The sequence below is a fragment of the Globicephala melas genome, chromosome 11 (genome assembly GCF_963455315.2).
Source record: "Globicephala melas chromosome 11, mGloMel1.2, whole genome shotgun sequence".
Taxonomy (NCBI): Eukaryota; Metazoa; Chordata; class Mammalia; order Artiodactyla; family Delphinidae; genus Globicephala; species Globicephala melas.
This window is the reverse complement of record NC_083324.2, coordinates 82,298,572-82,324,234: the sequence shown is the minus strand read 5'-3', so window position 1 is coordinate 82,324,234 and position 25,663 is coordinate 82,298,572. Positions and strand designations below refer to the sequence as shown.

Here is a 25,663-nt window from a genome sequence, read left to right as displayed (position 1 = left end):
ACGCTAGCCTTTTTTTTTGTTTTTTCGTATCTTTTTTGTGTCTAAATGCCTCACGCTCTTGTGGACTTCCTGCCCCATAAAGCAGAGGCTGATTCCTCCCTCGCCATCTCACCTTCCTTGTCTTTGCCATCATAAACTCTTCCCACCTGCAGATTTAAAAAAAATTAATTCAGACCTATTTATACTTGCCTCTCCTAAACTACAGACGTGTGTCTAGTGCTTCTGCCTCAGTGGCAGGGAAGACCCTGCCCATTTCAGGCCCCTTCCTACCTATTTTGTACACTGAGGTTGGGAAGGTTTCCACTGCTTTTAGATCAGTGGAACCCAATCTGGAGAGGGTCCTGGAAACAATTAGAGTATCAGTGCCCCCATCACGTGGAGCATCAGGGGCTGCAGAGCCTGCCTAGGTGTTCAATCAGAAAAACGAGAGACGGCACCACGCCCACTGGCTCCCTGTGGCCCCGCCCCTCTGTCCATGGGGAGCATCCTGAGGGAACTGGCCGCACCTTGGACCCCAGAGCCCTGATTGTAAACACAGAACAGAGCATGTCTCATGGTTTTGTCCCAGCAGCAGAGCCTCAGGGAGATGGGGAGGTCGGACACAGTCAGTGTAATGACAGTAGAGTTAAGGAGCCATTATTTGTTGCCAGTTATTATCTGCTTTGTTCTTTTTCTTACACTTTAAAAAACTATGCACTTTTGGGGTGGGGCACTTGAATTTTTTAGAAACTTGGAAATGATGCCATCTCCCAGGATTCTTCCAGCCTGGCCTTGAGCAGCACAGAACGGTTGGATGGAGGTGGGGCAGGTAAGTCAGGCCATTGCCGTCACCCCCTTAAGAAAAACACGGTCTGATTCCATGCCTCAAATGTGATTGACAGAAGGCAAATAAAGATGGAGAGCAAGGATGGGCCTCTGTGTTACATGTTCTCAGCTTTCACCTAAAAGACCACAGCCCTTCACCTGCCCGACACCTCCCACGATAGTAGCCTGGCACCTGGGCAGGGCACCTTTCCCTGTTTCCTAAAGGGAAGAGACTTCATTGAGAAGAACTCCTAAACTGTGGGCATTTGTACATTATTCATGCTGGTTACTTCATTTCCTTGTTCTGTTCATCATGGCTGATGAATTTTAAATTAATTAATTATGGAAGTATAATTGACCTACAACACTGTGTTAGTTCCAGGTGCACACCACCGTGATTTGATATTTCTATCACAAAATGATCACCATGATAAGTACCATCTGTCACTGTACAAAGTTATACCAAAACCACTGACTGTATTCCCCATGCTGTACGTTTCATCCCTGTGACTCATTTATTTTGTCCCTGGAAGTTTGGACCTCTTAATCTCCCTCACCTAATTTCACTCATCCCTCTACCCATTTCTTCTCTAGAATCCACCTGCTTGTTTCCTGTATCTATGAATCTGTTTCTGTTTTACTGATGATTTAAAAATAGGCCGTACATGGTATATGGGAGGAGGCCCTTTAACTGACATGAGGGGATGCTCTTTTCTTTCAGCTTGAATATTCCTGAATATCCGATTTCCTTTGACCCTCGGACTTTTCAGGTGCAGAAAGAGAGTAAGATACTTTAGATGCACGCTGGCGAGTAACTTGTAAATTGTGCAGAAATTACCTCATTTTACTGTTTGACGTTCTTGTGTTTGGCTTTAGCATCTTCATAAGGTAAGAGTTGGACTAAAACTCATATTCAACTGGCTCTTTTTTGCCTCTTATCTGGATAATTAAGGCAGCAAAAGCTATGGAGGCGGGGCATGAGCTGACACTCCTGGAGTGGTTCTCACTAGACTTGAGGTTCTGGGCATCGGCACAGCGCTCCTCTCCCAGGACCTGCAGCCAGACCCCTAACTGATTGTGCTCCAGAACGGAGGCACCTGCACTTGGTTAGACCTGTACCTTGTGCCAGATCTAAGGAAGATCTGATGGCTTCAAATGGATTGAGGCCTGCTCTCCCCCTATACACTCATATGGACATGTACCCTATTAACTATGAGGCTTATCTCTGGAATAGTCAGGGGTGATCGGAAGAGCACCACCAAATTCACCACTTTTCTAGCAAGAATTTTTATCTTCCACCAGGGTGTTCTGATTCTAAAAACATGCTAGAATAGCATGTTCCTGTTCTAAAATATCTTTGATGACAGATACAGAAAAGAAACTAGTGGTTACCAGTGGGGTGATGGGTGGGAGGAGGGGCAAGATAGGGATTAAGAGGTATAGACTGCTAGGTACAAGATAAGATACAGGGCTGTCATGTACAGCACAGGGAATATGGCCAATATTTTATAATACGTTATATATGGAGTATAATCTATAAAAGTATTGAGTCACTATGTTGTACACATGAAACTAATATAATATTGTAAGTCAACTATACTTCAATTAAATAAAATATCTGATGAGAAATGACAAGAAACCATTATAGCAGTTTGCACCAGACCTCTACCTTCAAAGGACTGGTTTTTTTCACCTTTGAGTTTTTACAGTGAAGTGCTTTTTGTACCCATTTTCATTTTAAAAGTGCCTAAAGTGCATCCAGAGAACCGCTTCGGTTTGGGAACACCAGAAAAGAACACCAAAGCAGAGCTCAAGGTGGAGGCGGGCTCCAGGTCCCGGAGCCTTTCCAGCAGGCCCACCAGCCCGAAGCCCCTCCTGCAGTCCCCCAAACCCAGCCTGTCGGTGCGGCCCACCATCCCGCAGAAACCGAGAACCGCCTCGCGGCCTGGTAAGGGTTTTGCTGGTCAGGAAGTGACACCACGACCGGGCCTCCACAGCTGGTTTCCAGGGCGGCTGGTGAACATGGAGGGGGCGTGTGTGCGGGAGGGGCCGTGAGAAACCTGCCACAGTGACAAAGGCTGAAGGGTGCCTTCATTCAGCGCTGAGGTCACCCACTCAGGGACTGTCCTTGCGCTCAGGGCTACGGCTCGGAGGCAGGATGGATAAAGCAGCCTCGTGGGGTGCTGACCCCTTCACAGGGCTCAGTGTAGCTTTCTGAAAGCTGTGTCCTGGTGCTCCGACCCTTCAGAAGGCCACAGTTTAAGGATGAGGGCCACAAATAGGGAACGCATATGTTGCTGTGTTTTTAATCCCATAGCCTGTGAAATATTTAGGGTTTAGAACAGGGCTTGGCAAACTATGGGGCTGTTTTTGTAAATAACATGTCATGGGCACACAGCCCTACCGTCTGTGTATACCACAGCCCGGCCCACACACACACCAAACTGAGAATTACTTTGCTGGTGATAGAGCAGAGAAAGGAGTGCAATGCAGTTAATCCTTTCAATTAGACTGAAACAGGACAGCCTTTAGAATTAAGAGCCGAGAGTTCTAATCCTACCTATTTTGCCATCTTTTTAGCTTAGCAGGTCAATCTCTCCAGTTATACAGTGCTCACCACAGTCCTTTCTGGTTCTCAAAGTGCATGATTCTAAGTTATTCTTACTGATCTCAGTATGTGTGTGTAGGTACGTGCACCTCCACTCCTGAAAGCGCAAATATATATTATATACATATGGTGACCACTTTACTGGATTTGACAACAGGTAAAGGCAATGGGTTATAACTATCACGCATTTTAAGAGAATCAAATAGCCTTTGTGTTTGAGGCAGAGGGAGTATTCAGTTCACTTACAGTCTAATTTTCAAATACCAGCTCACTGGAATTGAAATTCTATATGCAAGATAGATTCACATCTGCAGATTTTAACTCTTCGTAAGTTTTCATTATTTTTCTCTCTATTGTTTGTTACTTCACTGAGCTATGAAGCTAGTTTTTGGCCAGAAAAATTCTCTGCTGCTTTTAAAAAGATTATTAGTCATTTGTTTTTAAAGATTAACCCAGCTTATAGCTTTAGGAATCCAGTTTGTGAGACAGGTTGATTCATGTCTTTGTGTCTCCGTAGAGGACATCCCAGACTCTCCATCCAGCCCGGATTCCCCTAAAGTCGCTCTTCTTCCGCCTGTCCTGAAAAAGGTTCCTTCGGACAAGGAGAGAGAGAGCCAGGGCAGCCCACAGCCCAGTCCCAGGACGTTTTCCCGGGAAGGTAAGACATGTTTTCTCTGAGTGAGCTCTCCGTAAGGAGAGTCATTTCAAGCGGAAGGAATTAATCTTGGACTCAACTTATATCCTAGAGTTTGTCGGTCAGCTCAGCGTCCCTTGGATTAAGTTTTGGAACCAGTGCAGTACTTTGTTCAGAAACTTGATTCAACATTGTTGGTGACACTGGGTCTTCAAGAAGGACCATATACAGGGAATAAAAGCGTAATGGAGACACTCAGCCCAAAGATCTTTGTAATAATCATCTCTAGATGCTCCTGAACTCCCAGTGTGTTAGAAGTGCACGCACATTGTTTTGTGACGCATTTGGTTGCTACCTGTAGGTTTCTAGGTCCCATCACTGCTCAGAAGAGCTCCCCCTGGTTGTCAGTCACCTTGTCAGTCACCGTTGCTATGGTTCAGGAGCGGCTCGCACAGGCCTGGGAGACCCTGTGGCTAGTGAGCTCGCTCAGTCGTGAGGTCAGATGAGCCTCATTCTCAGAAGTGTGTCATCTGCGTGGATGCCCTCAGCGCATCGTGGCACCAGTGTGTTCCTCCTAATTTGCTGAGGTGGCAGCAGAACAAGGTAGTCCCGGGACTTGAATCTCATCTCCCAGAATCAGATCAAATGTCGGTATCAGTGGAGGCGAGGTGTGTTCGGGGCGTCTTCCGCACCCCACCAGGTCTTTCCCCCACTCCTCCCATTCTGTTCAATGCACAGTTGCCTTTAGGGTTCTGTCCTTCATAAAGTGTAATGTAATTGCCATCTCTAAGCCCCACCTGTAAAGAAATTCTAGAGCCATCGTCACCCATGTCCAGATAGCTCTCAGTGTGGTTTGGAGTTGCTTGGTTTTATTTTATTGTTTGATGCTTTAGAATTCTTTGACCGCTCTGACATCTTCCTCCCTTGGGCCATTTTCTTTTCTTCATGATGGTCTTGGGTTGAAGTTCATAGAAAGCGTTTGTGAGTACTGTCTTTGTTAATTGGGAGTCGAATGAAAAAGAACACAGCCTGCTTTCTCATCTCCATTCTGCAGATTTCCTTGGTGGGTGCAAGCTTCACTCACCTGTTGGCTATACATTTAAAAAGGTGGGGTTTTTGACCAAAGCTGACAGACCACTTCTGTCAGAGAAACTAAAGCCATGAACAATGGCTGACACGTATAGTCATTTCACACGGGGTAATCGATAAATACAGGGCTTGGTGTTACAGCCACGGCCTTTGGAAGTCTCGGTGTAGGAAGAGGAAACTTTGGTGGTGCCAGGTCAGAGGGACTGGAGCCAGCGAGTGTCCTGATAGGACCACTCACAGCACACAGCCCCACCCCTCATTCGCCCTTCTTTCTGCCACTGCTGACTTTGCATCTTTACTTATAAGGAAGCTTTGAAAATGCCTGAGAGAATTTTGTTGGAGAGAAATAGGGAGGCATGGAGGGGTGGTAGGGGTAAGTAGGAATGCTCACCTCATCAAAAAGCCATTGGAAATATGGAAGGATTAAAAAGAAAGGGGGAGAAGGTTGAACAAGAAATAATTGCTTAACATTTTTGAAAAATGATGTTTTCTAAGACGCCTGGCTATATGATCAGACAAGGCCTAGAGTCACCCGCCAGCCTCATGAGTAACAGCACGTACCATGGAGCCTCTGGTTAACGGAGCGGGTGAAAAACTGGATGCTGCTCGTGTGCTCGTTGCTGCTTTGAAAAATTCAGGTGTTCTTTCCCCAGGAACTTAGGAATGAATGAGTTGCTTCTCAAACATTTCATAGCTTCAGGGATAGATGTTTGATTCCCTTCCTCACTCCCCCCAGCAGCAAATACTATGGATGGTTCGCGACCCCATCTTTCCAGCTAAAGACTGTAGAGCCGGGGAGACCACTGCTTTCCCCTCGGGCATCCAGGATAAGTTAGTCACCGAGATCATTCTGATGGTGTCGCTTGATACTGAAATTGGACTGAAAATCTAGGTGAGGTCTGAGCACGGTTTGTAAGCTACTGAAAGTGGACTGAAAATCTAGGTGAGGTCTGAGCACGGTCTGTACATGTCTGAGGTGGTAATATTTTGATTTCAGTTTATTTTTCAGCTTGTCCACTAAGCTGGCCCAGGAAGGAGAGCCCTTGTGAGCCCTCTCTTTTTCTTTAGAAAAATGTTCCTGCTGTGCTCATTCCTATTTTCTTGTACATGATTCATGCTGGTTACTTCATTTCCTTGTTCTGTGCCTCCCTTTGGACTAGCGTGCCCAACTCATTTCTGAAACAGGTAAATGGCTGTGATTCTTCTGGATTATTCCATAGTGAATGTGACTTTCGTTAATCCATCTTGGGATCGAAATGGTAATGCGGGGGCCTTTTTATTAGTACCTTTGGGGGGCAGACTCAGCGCTCACCTCATTTTGCACGACATTTCCATAATGTTGGCTGTTGAATTCTGTAGATAATGGTATATCTGTTCAGGACCAACACTGGAGGTTCCTTGAATCTTAAGTGGGGTGGGTAAGCTGATATTTAAGTTTTATAGATTAATATTTTTTAATATTAATGTCAACATGATGTTATTTGCTACTACAAAGGGTAAAATGAATCCCTTTTCCTCAGTAGTGCAAAGAGGAGATTATTACAAAAGGCATTCAGATCATGACAGTGGCAAGCCTTCCAGTAGAGGGAAAAGACCTTCAAAACTGTACTCCACCATTGCAGAAGAGGAAGTGAATGCAATTGGGCACAGGAGGTCACAGCCAACAAATGGTTAGAGTCTTCAATTATCATCCCTCACTGTCCCAAAGCTTATGAACTGGCACTAACAAAAACAAACTTTAATTGAGTAACTTCTATCCTGGGACTGGGTCAGGGATTATTCATAAACTGGTTTTTTTTTTTCTAAACGGCAACGGGATGGTCCTTCCATTGGGGGCAAAAAGTATTGACTTAAAAATCTAAATTTAGAAATTCTTATGAGGAGGATCAAGTTACTTTGGAGTATGGTGACTTGTCCTTTCAAATTTCTGTGATCCTGGAGGTTTATTTTTATATTCAGGGTCATGTCTCCTATTCTCTCCCTTTCTCTCTTTACTCTTCTCTTAGATTTCAACTGGGATGGGGTCAGAAATTCTTAGAGTAGCACAGTTTACCCTTTAGAGAATGTTGGTCTAACACCTTACCTTACACTCTTTTAGGGAAGGATGCACGTGATCTTTTAGCAGACATTTTATGACCCTTTAGTAAGAAAGGAAAAGTACCAATTAACTTTTCAACCTCTAGGAACAATTTATACTATTTCACAGCAGTTACTCAATAACTTCTCTCTGCCGTTTGACACTGTAGTAAATTCTGTAAAGTTATTTTCAGGTGAGGACAGTCCTAGGAGAGAAAAAGGAGACGGGTTTTAAATCAGCTTTCGTCTCCAATGGGAAATTTTAGAACAAGCACTGCTGATTCAGAGAGGAAATGGCTTTTCTATGACCATTCATCATCTCCCTGGTTAATAACTTTTTATAAATATGACTTGAAAAGTCTTTTAAAGGAAATTTTAGTATCATAAAAGAAAAAGAATATAAAATTCTGGTATGTGAAATTTCCTTAAGGGACTTTTTCCCTTAGAAGGCGGCTTTTATTTCTTTCTGTAAAACTATCAGAGGTTAACATATGATGTTAACATATGAGTGTCTTGGCTCCAAGGATAAAGTGCCCACAGCCACACAGTCTGGCCATAACCCTACATCCCTCAAGAGGGAAGGGCACTGGAAGTGACCTTATAATAGGGATAATTTCCCTTTATTTTAAAAGGCTAAACCATTCTCAAGCTTTAGCACTTGATTATTGATGATAAACCTCTCCCACCTTAGAGCTTAGTAGCCCAGGGAGTTATGATTTCTCAGGTAGGAACTACTGTCTTTGAGGACTTTCCTCGACAGATTTAAACACAAAGAAAACATCTACCAGCCCCCCACGAGCAACAGCATTTGGAATCAGCCTTCTTGGCCAGTACTGTTGGATGAGCCATGTACTCTGACTTGCCTGGAGGCCCGGCGCACACTAGCCACATGAAAGGGTGGAGTTAAGGACATGCCCACCACATAAAGCGAAGTCCGTAGTCTGTAGATACGCATGGACCATTCTGTCTGGGCCGAGCAGCACTTGCCCTAGAGGAAACCAACCAGCTTGGTCCTTCACTTTTAAAGTACTTCCTTTGTGGTAGGTGTGTTCATAGACACACGATTACAGTAACTCTTTTCCCTGCAAGAGATTTTCTAAGAAAATCAGTTGTCTTCAAGTCACAGAAAAATTACATAAATGAACACCTAAGACACTTATCTTCTGGAGAGAATTAATTCTTCGAGTATATGAAATCAGAAGTTTTGATAAGGACACCCAAGGTTACATAGATGTTTCTAGATTTTGGAAATTTACATTTGAACTATTGCATCAGTTGACTCATATCACTTGTTAGTAACAAAGCACCCTTGATACAAAGTAATGTTCCTTCTTCAAGAGGCCACTAGAGCACTTTATACAACACACAGACGAGGAGCCCGCCTGCCAGTACCACACGGATCAGCCAGCGAGGCTTTGAGTTAAACTAAGATGAAGCCAGAGATAAGCCAAATCCTAGACAGGCGAGAACTTCTGTGTCTCTCTGATTTTTTTCATGACCTCTTTGTGATGGGCTGCATCAAATTTTGATGGAATTCAATAGGACCATCTTGATTTGCTTTGCTGCCTTGATTTCTTGAACTATGGACAGGAAACCAAAAATGTAATTTTTACGGGAGCTTCAATTAAAGTAATTTTATGTATAATATTTTAATCCTGTTTTGTTAGTGCCGATTCCCAGCACTTGTCTTCACCCCTGAGAACTGCGTAGCAGTCTTTCTGCATAGTTTCCTGGTTAACCAATAGCGTTCAGCAGAGCAATTCTGTTAAACCACAGTGTGTACTTTTCTTTAAGAACAGCTTTGTTTATGCTAAAATAGCTTTCTTATTTTCCTAAATGTATGCGTGAAACAGAGGCTATTGTTCTCAAAGCATGCTACCTATTTTTATCATGATTATTATGTTTTAATTGTGTGGCTATTTTAATATTGATGTGACAGGTAAAATGCTTACTTTCTTTTCCTGGAAGTACTTGTAACTGCATCAAGTGATATGCATTTCATATCATTTCCTCGCTATGTTTACTCATAAGCTGTGATGTTTTCATTAGTGTATGTCCTATTTTCTTGAAGAAAATAGTTGGTTTTGGCTTTGTATGCATTGTAATGTATTCTATTTGTACAGGCCATCTTATTGTGAGATTCCTTTTATATATATCACTTGCTTCTTCCATAATTCAGCCTATAGCCAACAAATATTATTGTCTGTAAGCCAGTGCTCTGTTCCCCATTTTTCACCAGATCTGGGTTCTACTACCCCTACGTGAATTCTTCAAAAGAAATTTAATGGGTGGTTGGCACTTTGGGCCCTTGCCAGAAAGTATTAAGAAACCAGGGCCGACTACTGAGTATTATTTTAAGGTCATCATAATGTTTTCTCCTGGGAAATATGGAGGTCAGTGGAGCTTAAAATGAAGAAAAGCTCAAATTTTTATATGAATCTCTAATTCTGAATTTATATGCACATTTCAGAAGCTTTAAAATTAGCATATATATGTATACGCAAAATCAGATCATCTTCAAGAATGACAGATTTCACATTTGAGCCTCTCTAGGGCAGTTATCGCCACTGTAGACAGGATATGAATATACATGGAGTGTCTGTTGAATACATTGCCTATTTACTTACTCAGGTATCTTTTATAATTTTAATGGTACCTGGAACGGTAATAAATATGTGTATAGACACATATATAGAGATGCTCCAGCACTTTACAGTATAAGAAGAATTAGATTGTTTTACTGCACTTCTTTAATGTAAGAATTCACACATTAAAGCAGGCTGCCTAAGAGTCTAAATTCAGAAATATTGAACCTACTTCAATATAATTGTAATTAACATCCTAATCACATGCTGCCTAAAGGCTGGAAAACAAGCCTGACAAAGAACATTCCCCCTACAAAGTTGTCTGCACTAGTGATCTGGACTAATACTGTGTGCTTTGGCTTCCAAACTCAAAGTTAGTTGTGCAACTAGTTCCTTGATCTCACCATGCCTCAGTTTTCCTATCCAAGAAAGGTGCCTACCTATGATACAAAGAAAATGTCAGCCTGGTACTAGACTCATTGTCACATTCCCAATTGGTAGAGTTAAATCAATGACAGTGAATATTTTTAGAATAAATTTTTAGATAATGGTACCACCCTAGTGAACTGCTTTGACAGTCCCCCAGAAAGAGCATGTCATTATTCCTCTCAGTGACTATGTCGGACAAATTAAAATGTTTGCTTTCATGACTGGTACCAACTCAGAAACCAGCCTGTTAACTTGCCCCCCGCCCACCCCCCATCCCTGGAGGACTCAAATACTAGTGTCACTTGGATGGAGGCTAAAGGACAATCTTACTTTTTGCAGGGAAGATTCCTGTGTTGGATTTCTCTCAGTTTCGCTTAGCCCTGGTCCAGGGTTCTCGGTTTTTATCTGTGACAGAAACATATTTGATTGCGTGAATTTCTCCATTTTTAGAGAGTAGTCTGATGTCATATCATGTAACATCAATTAGACCTGGGATTTCGAGAAAGCCTAAAATATTGGGAAGGATGAAAAGTTTTAATCTAAGAATAAAAGCTAATATGTTTGCTCTGAAGACAAATGAGCAATGCATCACCATAACTTATTTCTTTCTTAGAGCTTGTAGTGTTGGAAAGTTTTGAGTAATACTTATTTTAGTTTTAAAATGAATGAATAAAATTTCCTAGCAGTTTTCACTAGTAATGCTCTACTATGAGGTTAGATTATTTATTGCACAGTATTTCAAGATGAAAATATGATAAATTTTCTCTATTAACTCCTGTTCATAATACACACACAAGTTGAGAACTTAAATACTTTGAGTCTTATTGAATACTATCAAATTGGCTTTGTGATAAAGGGCAAACTATTTATAGATAGAAAATTATTTACTTTTCCAAAACCTGGCTTGTTAACAACTTTCAAAGGACCAAACAAACACATTTAATTTTTTTACCCAATGCAAGCTAAAAAATAAAAATATATATCATTTTTTCATTGCTTTTCCCCTCCATCTGAGAATTTGCTCAAAGCTGTTGGGTAAAAAGAAGTCAAAAAATTTTTAAAAATTACTTACTTGTATGGTGAGATTTGAAAGTTTATTCCTTTTCAGAATTGAGTAATTTCAATTTAATGTAATTAACGAAACTTAAATTTTTATTGTCTAGAGGTCAGAATCTGGCCCTGACAGCAGGAGTGGCAGGAGAAGTACTTTACTATGTTTGCATTTTGACTATCAGGTTTCATGAGCTTTCACTTCCTGAAACACCATTCTTTAGCAGAGTAAACATTTAATTATCCAAGATGAGTTTTTTACCATAATGCTAACATCGAAATGATTAGAAGAATCACATGAATCCTCTTGCTTTTCCAGGACTACGTGCCTGGTTGGATCATTTAAACTTCTGAGGAGTGAGGTAGCTGTACTCTTTCAAGCCACACAAAGTGCATGGGGTTGGTATTTTTAGCTTAAGTGGTGTCTATACAATAGACTTGGTGAGTAATATTTAATAACCCTTAACAGTCATGCTGGAGTGTGGCATCTAAACCTTTCCCAAGGTATAGTAGCAGTGAAGCTATGATCTAGTTGGAAAGAACATGGGCTTTGGAGAAAAATTTGGGTTAAATCCCGATTCCAAGTTTTATGGAACCTACCCCGTAGCTGTGAACAACAGAGCGCCTGGCAGGACACATCACAAAGGCTCAGTCTGGTGATTGTTCTCTCATTGCTCTGTAGAGACACAGCAGATCCTTCATATTTATATGTGATCAAAACAGGCAACAAAAATGGCAGTTCTTTTACCTGGAGGCTGGTTCCTAGAGGATTGAATATAGGCAGTATTAATTCATCTCTACAAGACGATTCATTTCCTAGCGAGTGAAACTGAAGTTTTCTAAGACATAGAAAACCCTGACAAGGATTACTAGGGCCTCTGCTTATATCCCGTCCCTGAAGCAGGGATGGCCAACCCTGAATGGTCCACCTCAGGGCTCTGCTTTCTGTGCTGCATGAGGGGGCAGCTGTGACTGAGGAGCTCACCTGGGGCACAGTGGCTTCAGTGCTCCTCCTTCCTGGCCTCTCCCTTCGCTCCCACCCACACCCTCACCTCCTGGGGTCCTTGCCCTCAGATGGTCAACCACATCTATGAGAGGCTCACCCTCTCATAGACTGGGGTTTTTCTGTTTTGTTTTGTTGGTTTGTTTTTAATTTCTGTCTAGAGTCTTGAAATGTACTTGGCAAGTTGCTTTTGAGCAAGTTCATCCCGAACCCTCCCACTCTTCAGGGCCCCTGCATCTCACCCCATTACTGCTCAGGCCACTGGCATCTTCTTGTTCATCAACTATAATGACTTCCTTTCCTTTCTGTTTCAGTGTCCAGGAGAAGCTGGGGCCAGCAGGCCCAGGAGTGTCAAGAACAAAAGCAGTGGTCCTCCAGTAAAGATGGCCAGCAAGGCAGCAAATCCAGTGACTCTGGGGAAGAAGCAGAAAAAGAGTTTATTTTTGTGTAACGGTCACCCACGTAGAAGTCTTACCATGCGGGGTGCGTTTGCTGGCCATCAGAGAGGAACCAAGGGCAACACCTCTTCCTACTTCCTAAGCATCTTCTCTTGGTGCTTTTTCCTTTGTCCTTCCCCACCCCACCCCCCCTCACCAAAACTGAAACAGATCCATCTCTCGGTAATCAAAGCACATGTCTGATCTTCTCCCAACCCTTAGCATTTGATTTCTATGCATTCCTTCATATGCCTTCAGTGAATGCCAGCAATTATCCCATGGGCCCTACTTGAATTTCTCTGAGGCAGCTACAGTTTGCCCTGTAAGATGAGTTTGGGGAGGTAAACAAAGTAACTGGACACAAACTCACAAGTAACACCATCCAGCTGACCCTGGGGTACTGCTGCACGTACCTGTGTCAAATCTGCACTTGACTTGATAGAGCAATTTATTCTTGATGTATGCAATTGCACACTGTAATTATATTAACAGAGCACACTAATAATTTGTATAAATTATATATATTAGATCTTGGGTATGGTTTTTGCATTCTCCCATGGGGAACTTCTTCCTTCCCGATGTGGAATTGTACATTTTAACTTGGTCTGGTGACCTTTGTGATACCATCAACGAGCGAGTTAAGAACCGAGTGAAAGGCCCGTGGCTGATTCTACCATGTGCCCAGATTAATGTATATAGTTGACTGGAATGAGGTTTTATGAATATTCGTGTTTTTTGAAGGCCTTTAATTTCTGTCTGCATATTAGCTTTTAACGTGTGATTAAGAGAGAATACTTTGACACCTGTAAAAAAATCAAACTACTACTTTTGAAGACATTTCACAAATATTCACTTACATACACGCTGAAGGTATTTTATGCATATGTATATTTATACCAATAAAATGATTTTACAAGTGGAACTGCGACCTTCTCCAGTGACTTTTTTAGTGAGGATTGGCTTGTGATGAACTTTGTTTTCCAAAAATCCACAATAACCACAGTTCCCAGATAATCAAAAACCTATTACATTCCAAATAAATGCAACTTGCTAATTCCATGGCCTCCTCTCACCTTTGGCCAAAGGATGAAATTCATCAAAAGGTTATATTATGAGTGTCCAAGAGAGCCCACTCAGGCCAAATGACAGGGCCAGATGATGGAGTGGGGGCCTGAGTCGCTCAGAAAATACCAAGGCACTGTGAGATGAGCCGGACTACTGCTAGGAGGGGTCTGGGAATCTTCACCTAAGTTACAGACCATGGTTTTCCTACCGGTGCCGTGTGCAAGCCCTAAACTAAGAATCAGCCTATCAGTAATTCACACCCCATCTCAGTTATACCAAACAGGGGCCAAAAAAGCCAGGAATCACTTTGTTTTGAGGACCCTTCGTTGTATGGCTACATTGGGCAGGCTGACCTTCCAAATGTATTTTTCCTTAGTATAACATTGGTTGGCCTGGGTCTACTTTGCAGAGGCCATTGGCCAGCAATTGGGCAGGCATGTGTCAGGTGTAGGAAAGAAGTCAAACTGCAATTTAAAAATGGCCACTGAAAATCCAGGAAGAGGATAACCGACACCTGGTTATTTACGATGGGGAGCTCCACCTGTCTCCACCTGTGGTAGAAAAGATGTTCTCATGCCTTTGATCCTGCCCCATGCTGGCTTGTTTCCCCGTGTGATCCAGCTTCTGTTCAGTATCCACTTTAACACAGTATTCCCAGAGGAAATACTGCAAACTTGAAGGGAAAACAATGACTCATTTCTTTTTTGTGAAAGAAAAAATAAGGAAAAATTACAACAGAAAATCTAAGGGGGCAGGGCAGCCCTGGTTTTTCAAAAATGTTGCACCTGTCCTCAACCCCTAGTGTGCAAATCCTAAATTGAGATGGCCATGAAAAGATTTAGCATTTTTTACTTGCTAGATTAAAAGCACTGCCCAGGTGTGGTGGCCCTGCTGTAGAAACCATTTGGAGTTCATTCTCTGCCTGTTCCTCTTTTTTTCTTCAGAGCAAGAACATTAACCAACACCTTCTATAGATTGTTGAAGGAGCCCAGTGGGAGGTCTTGGTAGAGGCTCTAGATTATGTGGCTGACCCTCATGTCCACTCTATAAGGCGCTAAGGAAATAGAGGTTTCAGACCCTCAAGGATTGTCACTGCTGTGTTTGGAGTCCTGCTCTTCCTAAGGTACGCAGTCAACTAGAAACCTGCATTCTCGACTCTCATTTAGCCCAGAACCCAACCCCTTAGCCAAATTGCTGAAGACCAGAACCGGGCCAGAACCCAACCCCTTAGCCTACACAAAAATACACAAAAATAAGCTCAAAATGAATTAAAGACCTAAATGTAATGCTGGATATTACAAAACTCTCAGAGAAAATCATCAGCAGAACGCTCTCTGACATAAATCGCAGCAAGATCTTTTTTGGTCCACCTCCTAGAGTAATGGAAATAAAAACAAACAAATTGGACCTACTGAAACTTACAAGCTTTTGCACAGCAAAGGAAACCATAAACAAAATGAAAAGACAACCCACAGAATGGGAAAAAATATTTGCAAATGAAGCAACTGACAAGGGATTAATCTCCAAAATATATAAACAGCTCATGCATCTGAATATCAAAAAACCAAACAACCCAATCAAAAAATGGGCAGATCTAAACAGACATTTCTCCAAAGAAGACATACAGATGGCCAACAGACACATGAAAAGATGCTCAACATCACTAATTATTAGAGAAATGCAAATCAAAACTGCAATGAGGTATCACCTCGCACCAGTCAGAATGGCCATCATCAAAAAATCTACAAGCAATAAATGCTGGAGAGGGTGTGGAGAAAAGGGAAGCTTCCTACACTGTTGGTGGGAATGTAAATTGGTGTAGCCACTGTGGAGACCACTATGGAGGTTCCTTAAAAAACTAAGAATAGAGCTACCATATGATCCAGCAATCCCATTCCTGGGCATATATCTGGAGAAAACCATAATTCAAAAAGATACATGCACCCCAGTGTTCACTGCAGCACTATTTACAATAGCCAAGACATCAAAGCAACCTAAATGTCCACTGACAGAGGAATGGATAAAGAAGAGATGGTACATATATACAATGGAATATTACTCAGCCATAAAAAAAAGAATGAAATAATGCCATTTGCAGCAACATGGATGGACCTAGAGATCATCATACTAAGTGAAGTAAGTCAGAGAAAGAAAGACAAATATCATATGATATTGCTTATATGTGGAATCTAAAAAAGGGGTACAGATTAACTTATCTACAAAACAGAGTTACAGATGTAGAAAACAGACTTATGGTTACCAGGGGGTGAGGGAGAGGAAGGGATAAACTGGGAGACTGGGACTGACATATACACACTACTATATATAAAATAGATAACTAATAAGGACCTACTGTATAGCACAGGGAATTCTACTCAATACGCTGTAATGGCCTATATGGGAAAAGAATCTAAAAAAGAGTGGATATATGTATATGTGTAACTGATTCACTTTGCTCTACACCTGAAACTAACACAACATTGTAAGTCAACTATAATAAAAATTTAAAAAATAAAAACTATATATAAAAAATTCTTTTTAATAAATAAAATTTAAAAATCCATGCTTTGAAGCAGCCTTGCCTCACCTGTCCTTCACAGTACAGGCCTGGGGCTGGGCAAACTGCTCAGCGAGCTGTTTTACTGGGGCCTCCCAGCCCCCTGCAACTGTAGCTGCACACACACCCCATGTGACACAGCTGAACACAGGAGAAGCTTGATTCACTAACACCGGCCATCAGTTTCATCTGCTGGTAACATAATTAACGTATATTAAGATCTATGTGATGTTTGTCTCACATCTAGACATGGGAAAGCAATGAATTTGGCTTCTGTGGATCCGTCAGCACCTGCCCGGAGCCAGGGTCGTCTGCCTGGGGTTTGGAATGTTGATCACTGTTGGCCACCATCCCCCAAATTGCCAAGGTTCAAAATGTAGAACAAGGCACGTGAGACCCACACACTGCATCTCAAGATTTCTTGGTCTAAGGTCTAAGATACGCAGTCAACTAATCACACCTTGAATTTGTAGCTTCTTTGGTGAAGGAAAAATTTCTTATGAATTAGATGCTCTCCCCCGTTCTCACACTAGGTATCCCTCCAAGGGTAATATCCATGCCGTTATTCAACGGTGGCAAATATAACAGAACTAGCGTGATACATCCATACTTTCTAATTTCAGCTTGCATTAGATTTAACTCAGAATGAGGCTGTCACACTGTATGCGCCGTTTACACTGTGGGCCTGTTTCATGCATCCATACCCAACCCAGTCCTTTGGGATTAGGCACAACTCTGCACCTCCTTGCCATACTGTGATCATGAAGTCTTTTTTGACAATAAAAGCATACATTTAACCTGTTTCTTAAGGTGTGAAGGAATTAAAGACAAATATTGTCAAGGTGGCAGACACTCCAAGTTGGTTTCCATGTGATCAGAGCCGCCTGGCTGGATGCAGAAAAACCACTGCTGGGAAGATGTGCTTTGACCTCCTAGACACTGAATCCCTGCAGAGAATTCAGAGGTGTGCTGTACACGGATTCTTCCGTAGAACAGGGTCCTTACCCATGGCAGGAACCATGGAGGAGGGAGCCCTGGAACCAGGCCTGCAGAGTGGGAGGTGTTGGTACAGGGGGCAGCTCATGTTAGGGATGTTCCTACATCCATCCAAGGGGTCAAGAGATCACCATCTTCTCTCAGGTCCTCAGAGGGGAGAGTGAAGGCAGGCTGCTTCCAACTTATGAGATCAAAAGAGTTCAAGGGGACATCTGACCCTTTGGTGGCACATTCACATTGTGGCCTGGCCAGTCCTGGAAGCCTGTTCTCTCAGTAATCAAATTATTTTGAGGCTGGCCCCTCATGGACCACCTTCTCACTTTGATCACACCACCAGGTAACCTTATTCCCTTCCAAGGCTACAATTCGCATCTTGGTGATGACGTCCCCCCTCATCTCTTGCTTCCCACTCTCTTCAGCATCAGTAGGATGACCCATGGGCATCAGAAATAATCGTGTCCACTCATTAACCTTAAAAGCTTTTGCACAGCAAAGGAAACCATAAACAAAATGAAAAGACAACCCTCAGAATGGGAAAAAATATTTGCAAATGAAGCAACTGACAAGGGATTAATCTCCAAAATATACCAACAGCACATGCAGCTCAATATCAAAGAAACAAACAACCCAATCAAAAAATGGGCAGAAGATCTAAATAGACATTTCTCCAAAGAAAACATGCAGATGGCCAACAGACACATGAAAAGATGCTCAACAACACAAATCATTAGAGAAACGCAAATCAAAACTATAGTGAGGTATCACCTCACACAGGTCAGAATGGCCATCATCAAAAAATGAACAAACAATAAATGCTGGAGAGGGTGTGGAGAAAAGGGAACCCTCCTACACTATTGGTGGGAATGTAAGTTGGTGCAGCCACTATGGAGAACAGTATGGAGGTTCCTTAAAAAACTAAAAACAGAGCTACCTTATGATCCAGCAATCCCACTCCTGGGCATATATCTGAAGAAAACCATAATTCACAAAGATTACATGTACCCCAGTGGTCATTGCAGCACTATGTACAATAGCCAAGACATGGAAGCAACCTAAATGCCCACTGACAGAGGAACGGATAAAGAAGATGTGGTACATATATACAATGGAATATTACTCAGCCATAAAAAGAAATGAAATAGTGCCCTTTGCAGAGATGTGGATGGACCTAGAGATTGTCATAGAGTGAATGAAGTTAAGGCAGAAAGAGAAAAACAAATATCATATTCACTTATATGTCGAATCTAAACAATACAGATAAAGTTATTTGCAAAGCAGAAATACAGTCACAGATGTAGAGAATAAACTTATGCTTACCAAAGGGGGAAGGGGGGGTGGGATGAACTGAGAGATCGGGATTGACATATATACACACTACTATGTATAAAATAGATAACTAATGAGAACCTACTGTATAGCACAGGGAACTCTACTCAATGCTCTGTGGTGACCTAAATGGGAAGGGAATTTTAACAAGAGTGGATATAGGTATACATATAACTGATTCACTGTGCTGTACACCTGAAATTAACACAACATTGTAAAGCAACTATACTCTAAAAAAATTAATTAAAAAAAAGAAATAATCGTGTCCAATACCAGTGATTCATGAGTGTAGAGTGACCATGAGGCGTGCACAGTAATGACAAAAATCAAACTTTGTGATAACTGTAGAGATCTAGGACTCACAAGACCCAACTCTTGACGGAGATAAGGGGTCAGAAGCACCATGCCCTTACATTTCTATAAAGCGGAAACTGATTTTGCAAAAGGTTGCCGAGCTTGCTCTATCCCATCGCAGATACCTTGATGGTACCCTCATCGCCCAAGATTGCAAAGGAAAAGCATGGCTTTTTCCCCACTCCAGGCCAGAGGGCAGGGGGGACCATTTGCTAACAAAGATATGATTTGCTGGCCTGGACTGCTGGGCTCCTGGAGAGTGTCCCTGAGCTGAAGCCAGACTCAGTCCAAAGAGACCAGCTTGTCCACCTGCCACTGATTTCCCAAACTCTAAACAAGGTCATTAACCTGCAGGCCAAGGGCTGGGTAGGATTCAAGGCATCTGTGAACTTGGATCGTGAAAATTACATCTTTATTTTCTTTAACCTCGTTTGCAATTTAGCATTTCCCTCAGTTTGAGGATATGCAACAAGCCACGGTTGTATTAGCAACACTTGGGATATTTTCCTACCAGTTTACAATCACTGCAGGCGTTGCAAGACATCCTTCACACGCATCACAACTCAGAATTACGGTAGTTATGAGATATCCTGCTAGATCGTGTTATTTAATAGATAAAGCACGTTCACCTCTAAAGCACATTCGCCTCTAAAGCATTCACTTTTAAATCACAATTTGTCTTAAAAATGTTTTTAGGAACTGTACACATCAATGTAATTAGTTTCCACTGTAATACTCTGTTGGGCTGCGCCCCGCAGGCCTGCAGGCCTTGCAGTTGCCCAGCTTCAAGACCTAAGTAAGACCCGGGAGACAACGACAGACACATAACGGCTTATTGGTCAGGGGAGCTTACAAATCTGAAGCCAGGTCCTGGAGCAACACCCCACCGTGTGAGGCAGCCAGCGAGCAGGACACAACAGCAGTCTTTCCTATAGTGGCGGTGGTGGGGGGGGTGGGGGTGGTGGTCTACCATTTATAGGGGAAATTGACCAATGTTAGTTAGGCTCATCAGTTACCAGGGAAACCGGCAGCAGGGGCACCTCCCTCACAGCCCCTCACCAGTGCCGATGTTTCCTTTTAACAAACTAGCAGGTGAAGCCATTCTGGCCTAAGGGGCAGGGGGAAAGCACGTTCCTGTGAGTAGGGCGGAGGTGACTCAGGTGTTGGTGGAGCAGGGGATGTGCAGGGAGCAACAGACATCTTGAGCGACCTGACCATACACTCCATCCCTAAACACCCTGCACGACCCTTACAGTCCTGGCCCATCCCTCTTCCTCGTTGTCCCTCTTCTGAGGGGTCAGGTATACAGAGGCGAACTGCAACCAGCTACCACAAATGCAATACAGACAACAGCAGCGAAAGAGAATCAGGAGGCCAAGAGGTGGGCAAACTTATGGAGTCAGGAGCTTATCGGGTCATGGAGGGGCCAGAGGAGGACCATGACGGCGTCTCCCTGTAGACGCAGCCATCAAACTCATTTCACAGTGAGGCCACTGTTGTCGCCCAGTCTGTGAACAGATTCCCTCTGCTCAGACGAGGGGTGAAATGTAAGGTGTTTAACAGGCACAATACAGGGAAGATGACGACCACTGAGCAAAATACAAGCAGTAACAGCATGAGATACCACCACCCCTGCCCGTGGTTTCTGTCCTGGCCTGCAGGACCCCACGGCCTGTCTACCCTCAGTCCCCACAGCCAGTGCCGAATACTGGAGAGGCCATTTAACAGACTGCAGGGTTAGTGTAATGGTGCCCTTCTCCAGTAGGGGGCGCGGATTAATTACCTTAGTCCTCTTAGGTGGGGCTGGGTAGGAGACAGGTGAAACCTCTTAAGTCTCTTTCTAATCCTTTTCTCCATGAGGCAGCAAACCCAAACCACACTTACCTGCCAGTCCCAGGGCCATGTTATGTGTTCCCCTGGGGGTAGAGCCTGTGGCGAGGGCAAAAGTGAGTTATCGTCCTGGCCAGCAGTTGGCAACGGTCCTTCAGTGGTCAACAGTTGAACCTGAACGGCGTTGACTAGCGGCCTCTGGGTGAACATGGCGTCAGCACTGGGCCGATCGCTCCTGGGATGTGTCCACACGTTGAAGGAGCGGGTTTCCCGTCTCAGCTGTTGTTGAAGCAGCTCATTCACCCCCCAGCAGCAGTGGGGTTGTGAGGGGGGGGGAGATGCCGGTGTGTGCCATTCTTATCGGCCCATTCCTGAACTTCATGGCCGACAAAGCAGATCCCTTGGTCACTATTAATGTCCATGGGGGGTCTTGTATGTCGCGCATACAGCTCTTCTAGGCCCCAAACGCTGTTTGTTTTTGCGTTACTAGACAACTCGGATAGGCCTTTTGTAATGTCTTCCACCTGTTGTGACAGACATCAATGGCTTACTGCACAGGGGATCTTACATGGTCTGAAGCCAGGTTCTGTAGCAGCACCACACTGTGTGCAGCAACTTTCAAATATGCAATACGGTACTATTAACTACAGTCACCATGGCGTACATTATATTCCCATGACTTATTTTATAACTGGAAGTTTGTACCTTTTGACGCCTTTCACCATTTCATCCACCCCCAACACCCCATCTTCCGCCTCTGGGGAGCCGGGGGGGTGGGGGGGAACATGGGCAAGAGTCTATATGGTACAGGCATACCTCGAAGATTGCGTATTCGGCTCCAGAGCGCTGCAATAAAGTGAGAAAATGTCACAATAAAGCAAGCCACACGAATTTTTCGGTTTCCCAGTGCACATAAAAGTAACGTTTAAACTATACTGTGGTCTATTAAGTGTGCAATAGCATTATATCTAAAAAAATAAGGTACATACCATAATTAAAAAATACTCTACTGCTAAAAAGTGCTAATCTAAAAATGTATCATCTGACAATGCAGAGATGCCATAAACCTTCAATTTGTAAAGAAAAAAACCACATTTGCAAAGTGCAATAAAATAAGGTGCTTATACAGGGAGATCAGCTCGGTGCTTTGTGACCACCTGGAGGGGTGGGATAGGAGGGTGCGAGGGAGGGAGACGCAAGAGGGAAGAGATATGGGAACATATGTATATGTACAACTGATTCACTTTGTTATAAAGCAAAAACTAACACACCATTGTAAAGCAATTATACCCCAATAAAGATGTTAAAAAATAAAGTCATTGCTTTAAAAAAAAATAAGGTGCTTATAGTTTCTGTGGGAAGGAATAGGCAAGGCAGGGCAAGAAGGTTTAGGATTGGTTAGTTTGAATAATTTCAGTGGATTCTGGAGTACGGTGGCCGTCCCAAGTTTGCTGGTACCTGGCCCTGGAGTGATTAGGGCAGGGGAATAGTGGCCCTGAGTGGGGAGGTAGGTGGTGAGTGTGTGGGTTCTGGATTGGTTAATTTGCAAATGAAAGGCACACAGATGCTGTTTACTATCTCTAGGAATTGGCCAGCCCTGGGAGGGGCAGTTTCTCCAGTGTCAGCAAGGCCCCAAGATGTCAGTGCATCATATTTACAGAAAATAAAAAGGCATGATTAATACAGAGGCCCCCTAAGACTCCTGGCTGGAGGGATGCACTCTGGGAGAAGGTCTGCTTCTGTAGCTTCCTATGAGAGCATGCTGACGGTCCCTTAGCAGACACCTGAGCAGGATGGTCGGGCCAGGCTTACAGAGACGAACGTTCGGGTGGAAATAGGCCTTTGGCGTATGTTCCCAGCACCCTGGCCTCTTCCCACCCTTCTCCATATTCCTCGTCCTCCTGCTGGGCTAGTGGGTGGGAAAGGGGCTCAGCGTGCCTGGATTCGTGGGTTCTGGGGACCTCAGAGGTCCAAGCAGAGGAGCAGAGGGTTGGAAACGAATGCCCCTAGTGCCCTTGGGTCTGAGGGCAATCTTATGGTCCAGAAGGGGCTGGCCCAGAGAGGCCTTGGGGACTGAGCCTGTTCAAGTAGGAAAGCAATCAATTCAGTCTTGTTGCCAAAGGAGTGCCCATTCTGGGAGGACTGCTGTGCAGACAGCTTGTCCTGAACAAGCTTTGCCAGCCACTCCAACCACTGAATAGCTTCAAAAAAAAAATTCTGTGTCATTAATGAGTTCAATTGAAAAAGGGAGGAGGAGATAAAAAAAACAAAGTCCTGGGAGCATGAACATGTTAATGAGATTGATTCTTCCTGGAAAGGGCAAGAGGAAGAAACTTCCACTCCACTAAATCCAATTTTATTTAATTGATTACTAGCCTGAAGTTAGCCCTCCCACCAATCCTGAATGACAAAGAAAGCAAGACCCCAAGGTGAGCGAGATGATCAGTAGAGCCAAGACTCTGGCACCTCCCGTTACCAGCAATGATGCACAAGGAGCCACAGTGACCGCGACCGAAACACAAGCAAAGCAGCAAGAACCCCATGTGCCATGTGGGTTTCTTGCAAATTTCACGCCGGCATCTTGCTTTTGAAATTCCAAGTGTTCAGGCTATGGGGAGCAGAGCTGAGTGACCACTAGCACGTAGGCGGCCCCCTTGAGGGTACACAACAAGGCTGGGGCCAGTGTTACTGAGTAGGACAAGATTCATCGTGGATTAAGAAGGAAGAATGAAATGTACCTTACTGTCTCACTCCCTTTCCCAGGGAGGCCCAGTTTGGATGAAGAACCATGCAACACACCTGGAGACTGGAAGGACTGTCCATCCCCAATTACAGCATCAGACGGAGCATTTCCACAACCCAATCTGTCTCATTGAATTTGGCTTCATAGTGTATTCTCTCCTCTCCTTCCCCGACTCCGAGAACATCTGCAATACGTGACCGGCTTCTTGTCACCAGTTATGGCTTCTCATCTCGTTAATTTGTTCAATATTTGTTGAGTTCTTGTCACGCAATAGGAGATGGTCTGGGTGCTTGTCTGGTAGAACAGAGTTCCCATTTTTTGGCTCATGGAGCTTCGACTCATGGAGCTAACAATCTAAAAGAGGGGACGGAAAATAAACAAGTAAGTTAATGAATGACATAATTTCTCATGGTAAGTGCTCTGTATGGCAGGGGAAAAGGCGGTGACGGGAGGAGGTATTTTCTTCCTACCCTACCGTTTTCTATTGATTTATGCTCCCCCATTGCAGTGGGGACTGGAAGGCACCACCCGGATCTCCTTATTTTAGGAATAACAGATTTATCACTTCGGCTGTCTGCTCCTTGGGGGACCTTCCTCTACTGAAGAGAGCCAACCTGCCCAAGGTCACACCCCTTCCCTGGTGGCTCATCCGGTGGCTGATGAAGGCCCAGCCCCTCACCCCAGCTCACAACAGCTGTGAAAAAGTGACCCCATCTTCAGAACCCTCCACAGGGTGGGCTGAGGCCTTCACTGAGACAGCATCACAGCTCAGTTTCTCCCTCTGCCCCAACCTGGTGCCTTCCTTCCTTTGATCCCAAGAACACTTCTCAATAACGCTCCTACACACCAGTCTCCAGCCTGGAGATGGCTTTCTAGTGAGCCCAATCAGTGACAGTTTTGAACAAAATGAATTTAAAGTAGTTGAGCTTATTTAACAGAACATATTTATAATTCATAAATACTCATTGGGTTAGCCTCAGAGCGCCTCTAAAACCTCCTGGGACTGTAAACCCAGTCCCTGCAAACGGGGTTTTCCTCCCCTGCAATCACTGCAGCATTCTATTCCTTTTCCCAGGACGGCTGGGAGACTAGAGGAACCTGCTCTTCTCATTCAGCCTCTCGGAACTTCCTGGCCTGACGGATGATGCCCTTTGGGGGGAGTTTGCTCTAGGAAAGCAAACTCATCTTCCAGTAGCAGAGGTTGCATAAATTGGGTTCTGGAAACATCCAGAAATTCTCTCAGCTTCTCCCTGGTGCCACCGCCATCTCTCTTTTCCACCTTGAAAAACTGGGCTGTGATCTCTTCGTTAACCATTAACAAATATTTACGGAGTATCTGCTGTGTGCCAAACACTAGCCTATGAGTCTCCTCTCTCCTTGGAAACCACACCTGGTCCATCATTACCAGAGCTGCCCAACCTGGAGCTGCCCCAGAGAGCTTAAGCCTCTTGGGAACCTTTCAAAGTTGCTGGGGTTGATTGAGGGGTATTAATCCCTTTAGCTTGAGTATGCTGTTTCATTTCTTTCCATTTCATCTTTTTTCCCCCCTCTCTTATCCACAGTAACTTCCTCTTCCCACTGGCCTCCCCGCCTCGGTTTTCTTGTTACCCTCCTAGCTCTATGCCAATATGATGGTCTTGGTACTCAAAAGCTTCTGGTATTTGTTAAATGTTTCCAAATGCACAGATATTCACAATTTGTAGGTGAAGAAACTGAGAAAGAAAACAGTTAGGGCCCTTCTGAAATTCCTCCAGAAAGAAGGAGAAGATGATAATAAGAATTGTAAACATTAATTGAGTTTGGCAACATGCCAGGCATTTTACACACGTTACCCCTGATTTAACCCTCAGAGCAACCCTGTGAAGTAGATAGCATTACCATCTCCATTTACAAATAAGGAATTCAAGGTTTAAAGAAGTTGAGTAACTTACCCAAGCTCACATAGTTTGTGATCCAGTGTATCGCCACCATCGCTTACTCCTTAGCGCTAAGCTACCTCACCAAGGGGAAGAGCGCATCTCCTGATTTCCAGTCCGGAGCTCTGGGAGGCAGGAGATGAAGGCTTGTGAGTGATGGG

General features: G+C 43.7%; 1 protein-coding gene across 13 annotated transcripts in view; it reads left to right on the top strand.

Annotated features, from left to right (window-relative positions):
* Positions 1 to 13,630, top strand: part of CARMIL1 (capping protein regulator and myosin 1 linker 1) — a 316,706-nt gene extending 303,076 nt beyond the window's left edge. For 5 of the 13 annotated variants that reach the window (XM_060307233.1, XM_030881244.2, XM_060307230.1 and 2 more), the window contains 5 exons: positions 727 to 808; positions 2,549 to 2,752; positions 3,930 to 4,070; positions 6,656 to 6,805; positions 12,593 to 13,630. In XM_060307233.1, coding sequence (XP_060163216.1) covers positions 727 to 808; positions 2,549 to 2,752; positions 3,930 to 4,070; positions 6,656 to 6,805; positions 12,593 to 12,729 — 714 coding nt within the window. In that variant the 3' untranslated portion in view covers positions 12,730 to 13,630. The other 8 variants (XM_030881247.2, XM_060307235.1, XM_060307231.1 and 5 more) reach the window with 7 other exon arrangements.
* The last annotated feature ends 12,033 nt before the right edge of the window (positions 13,631 to 25,663 follow it).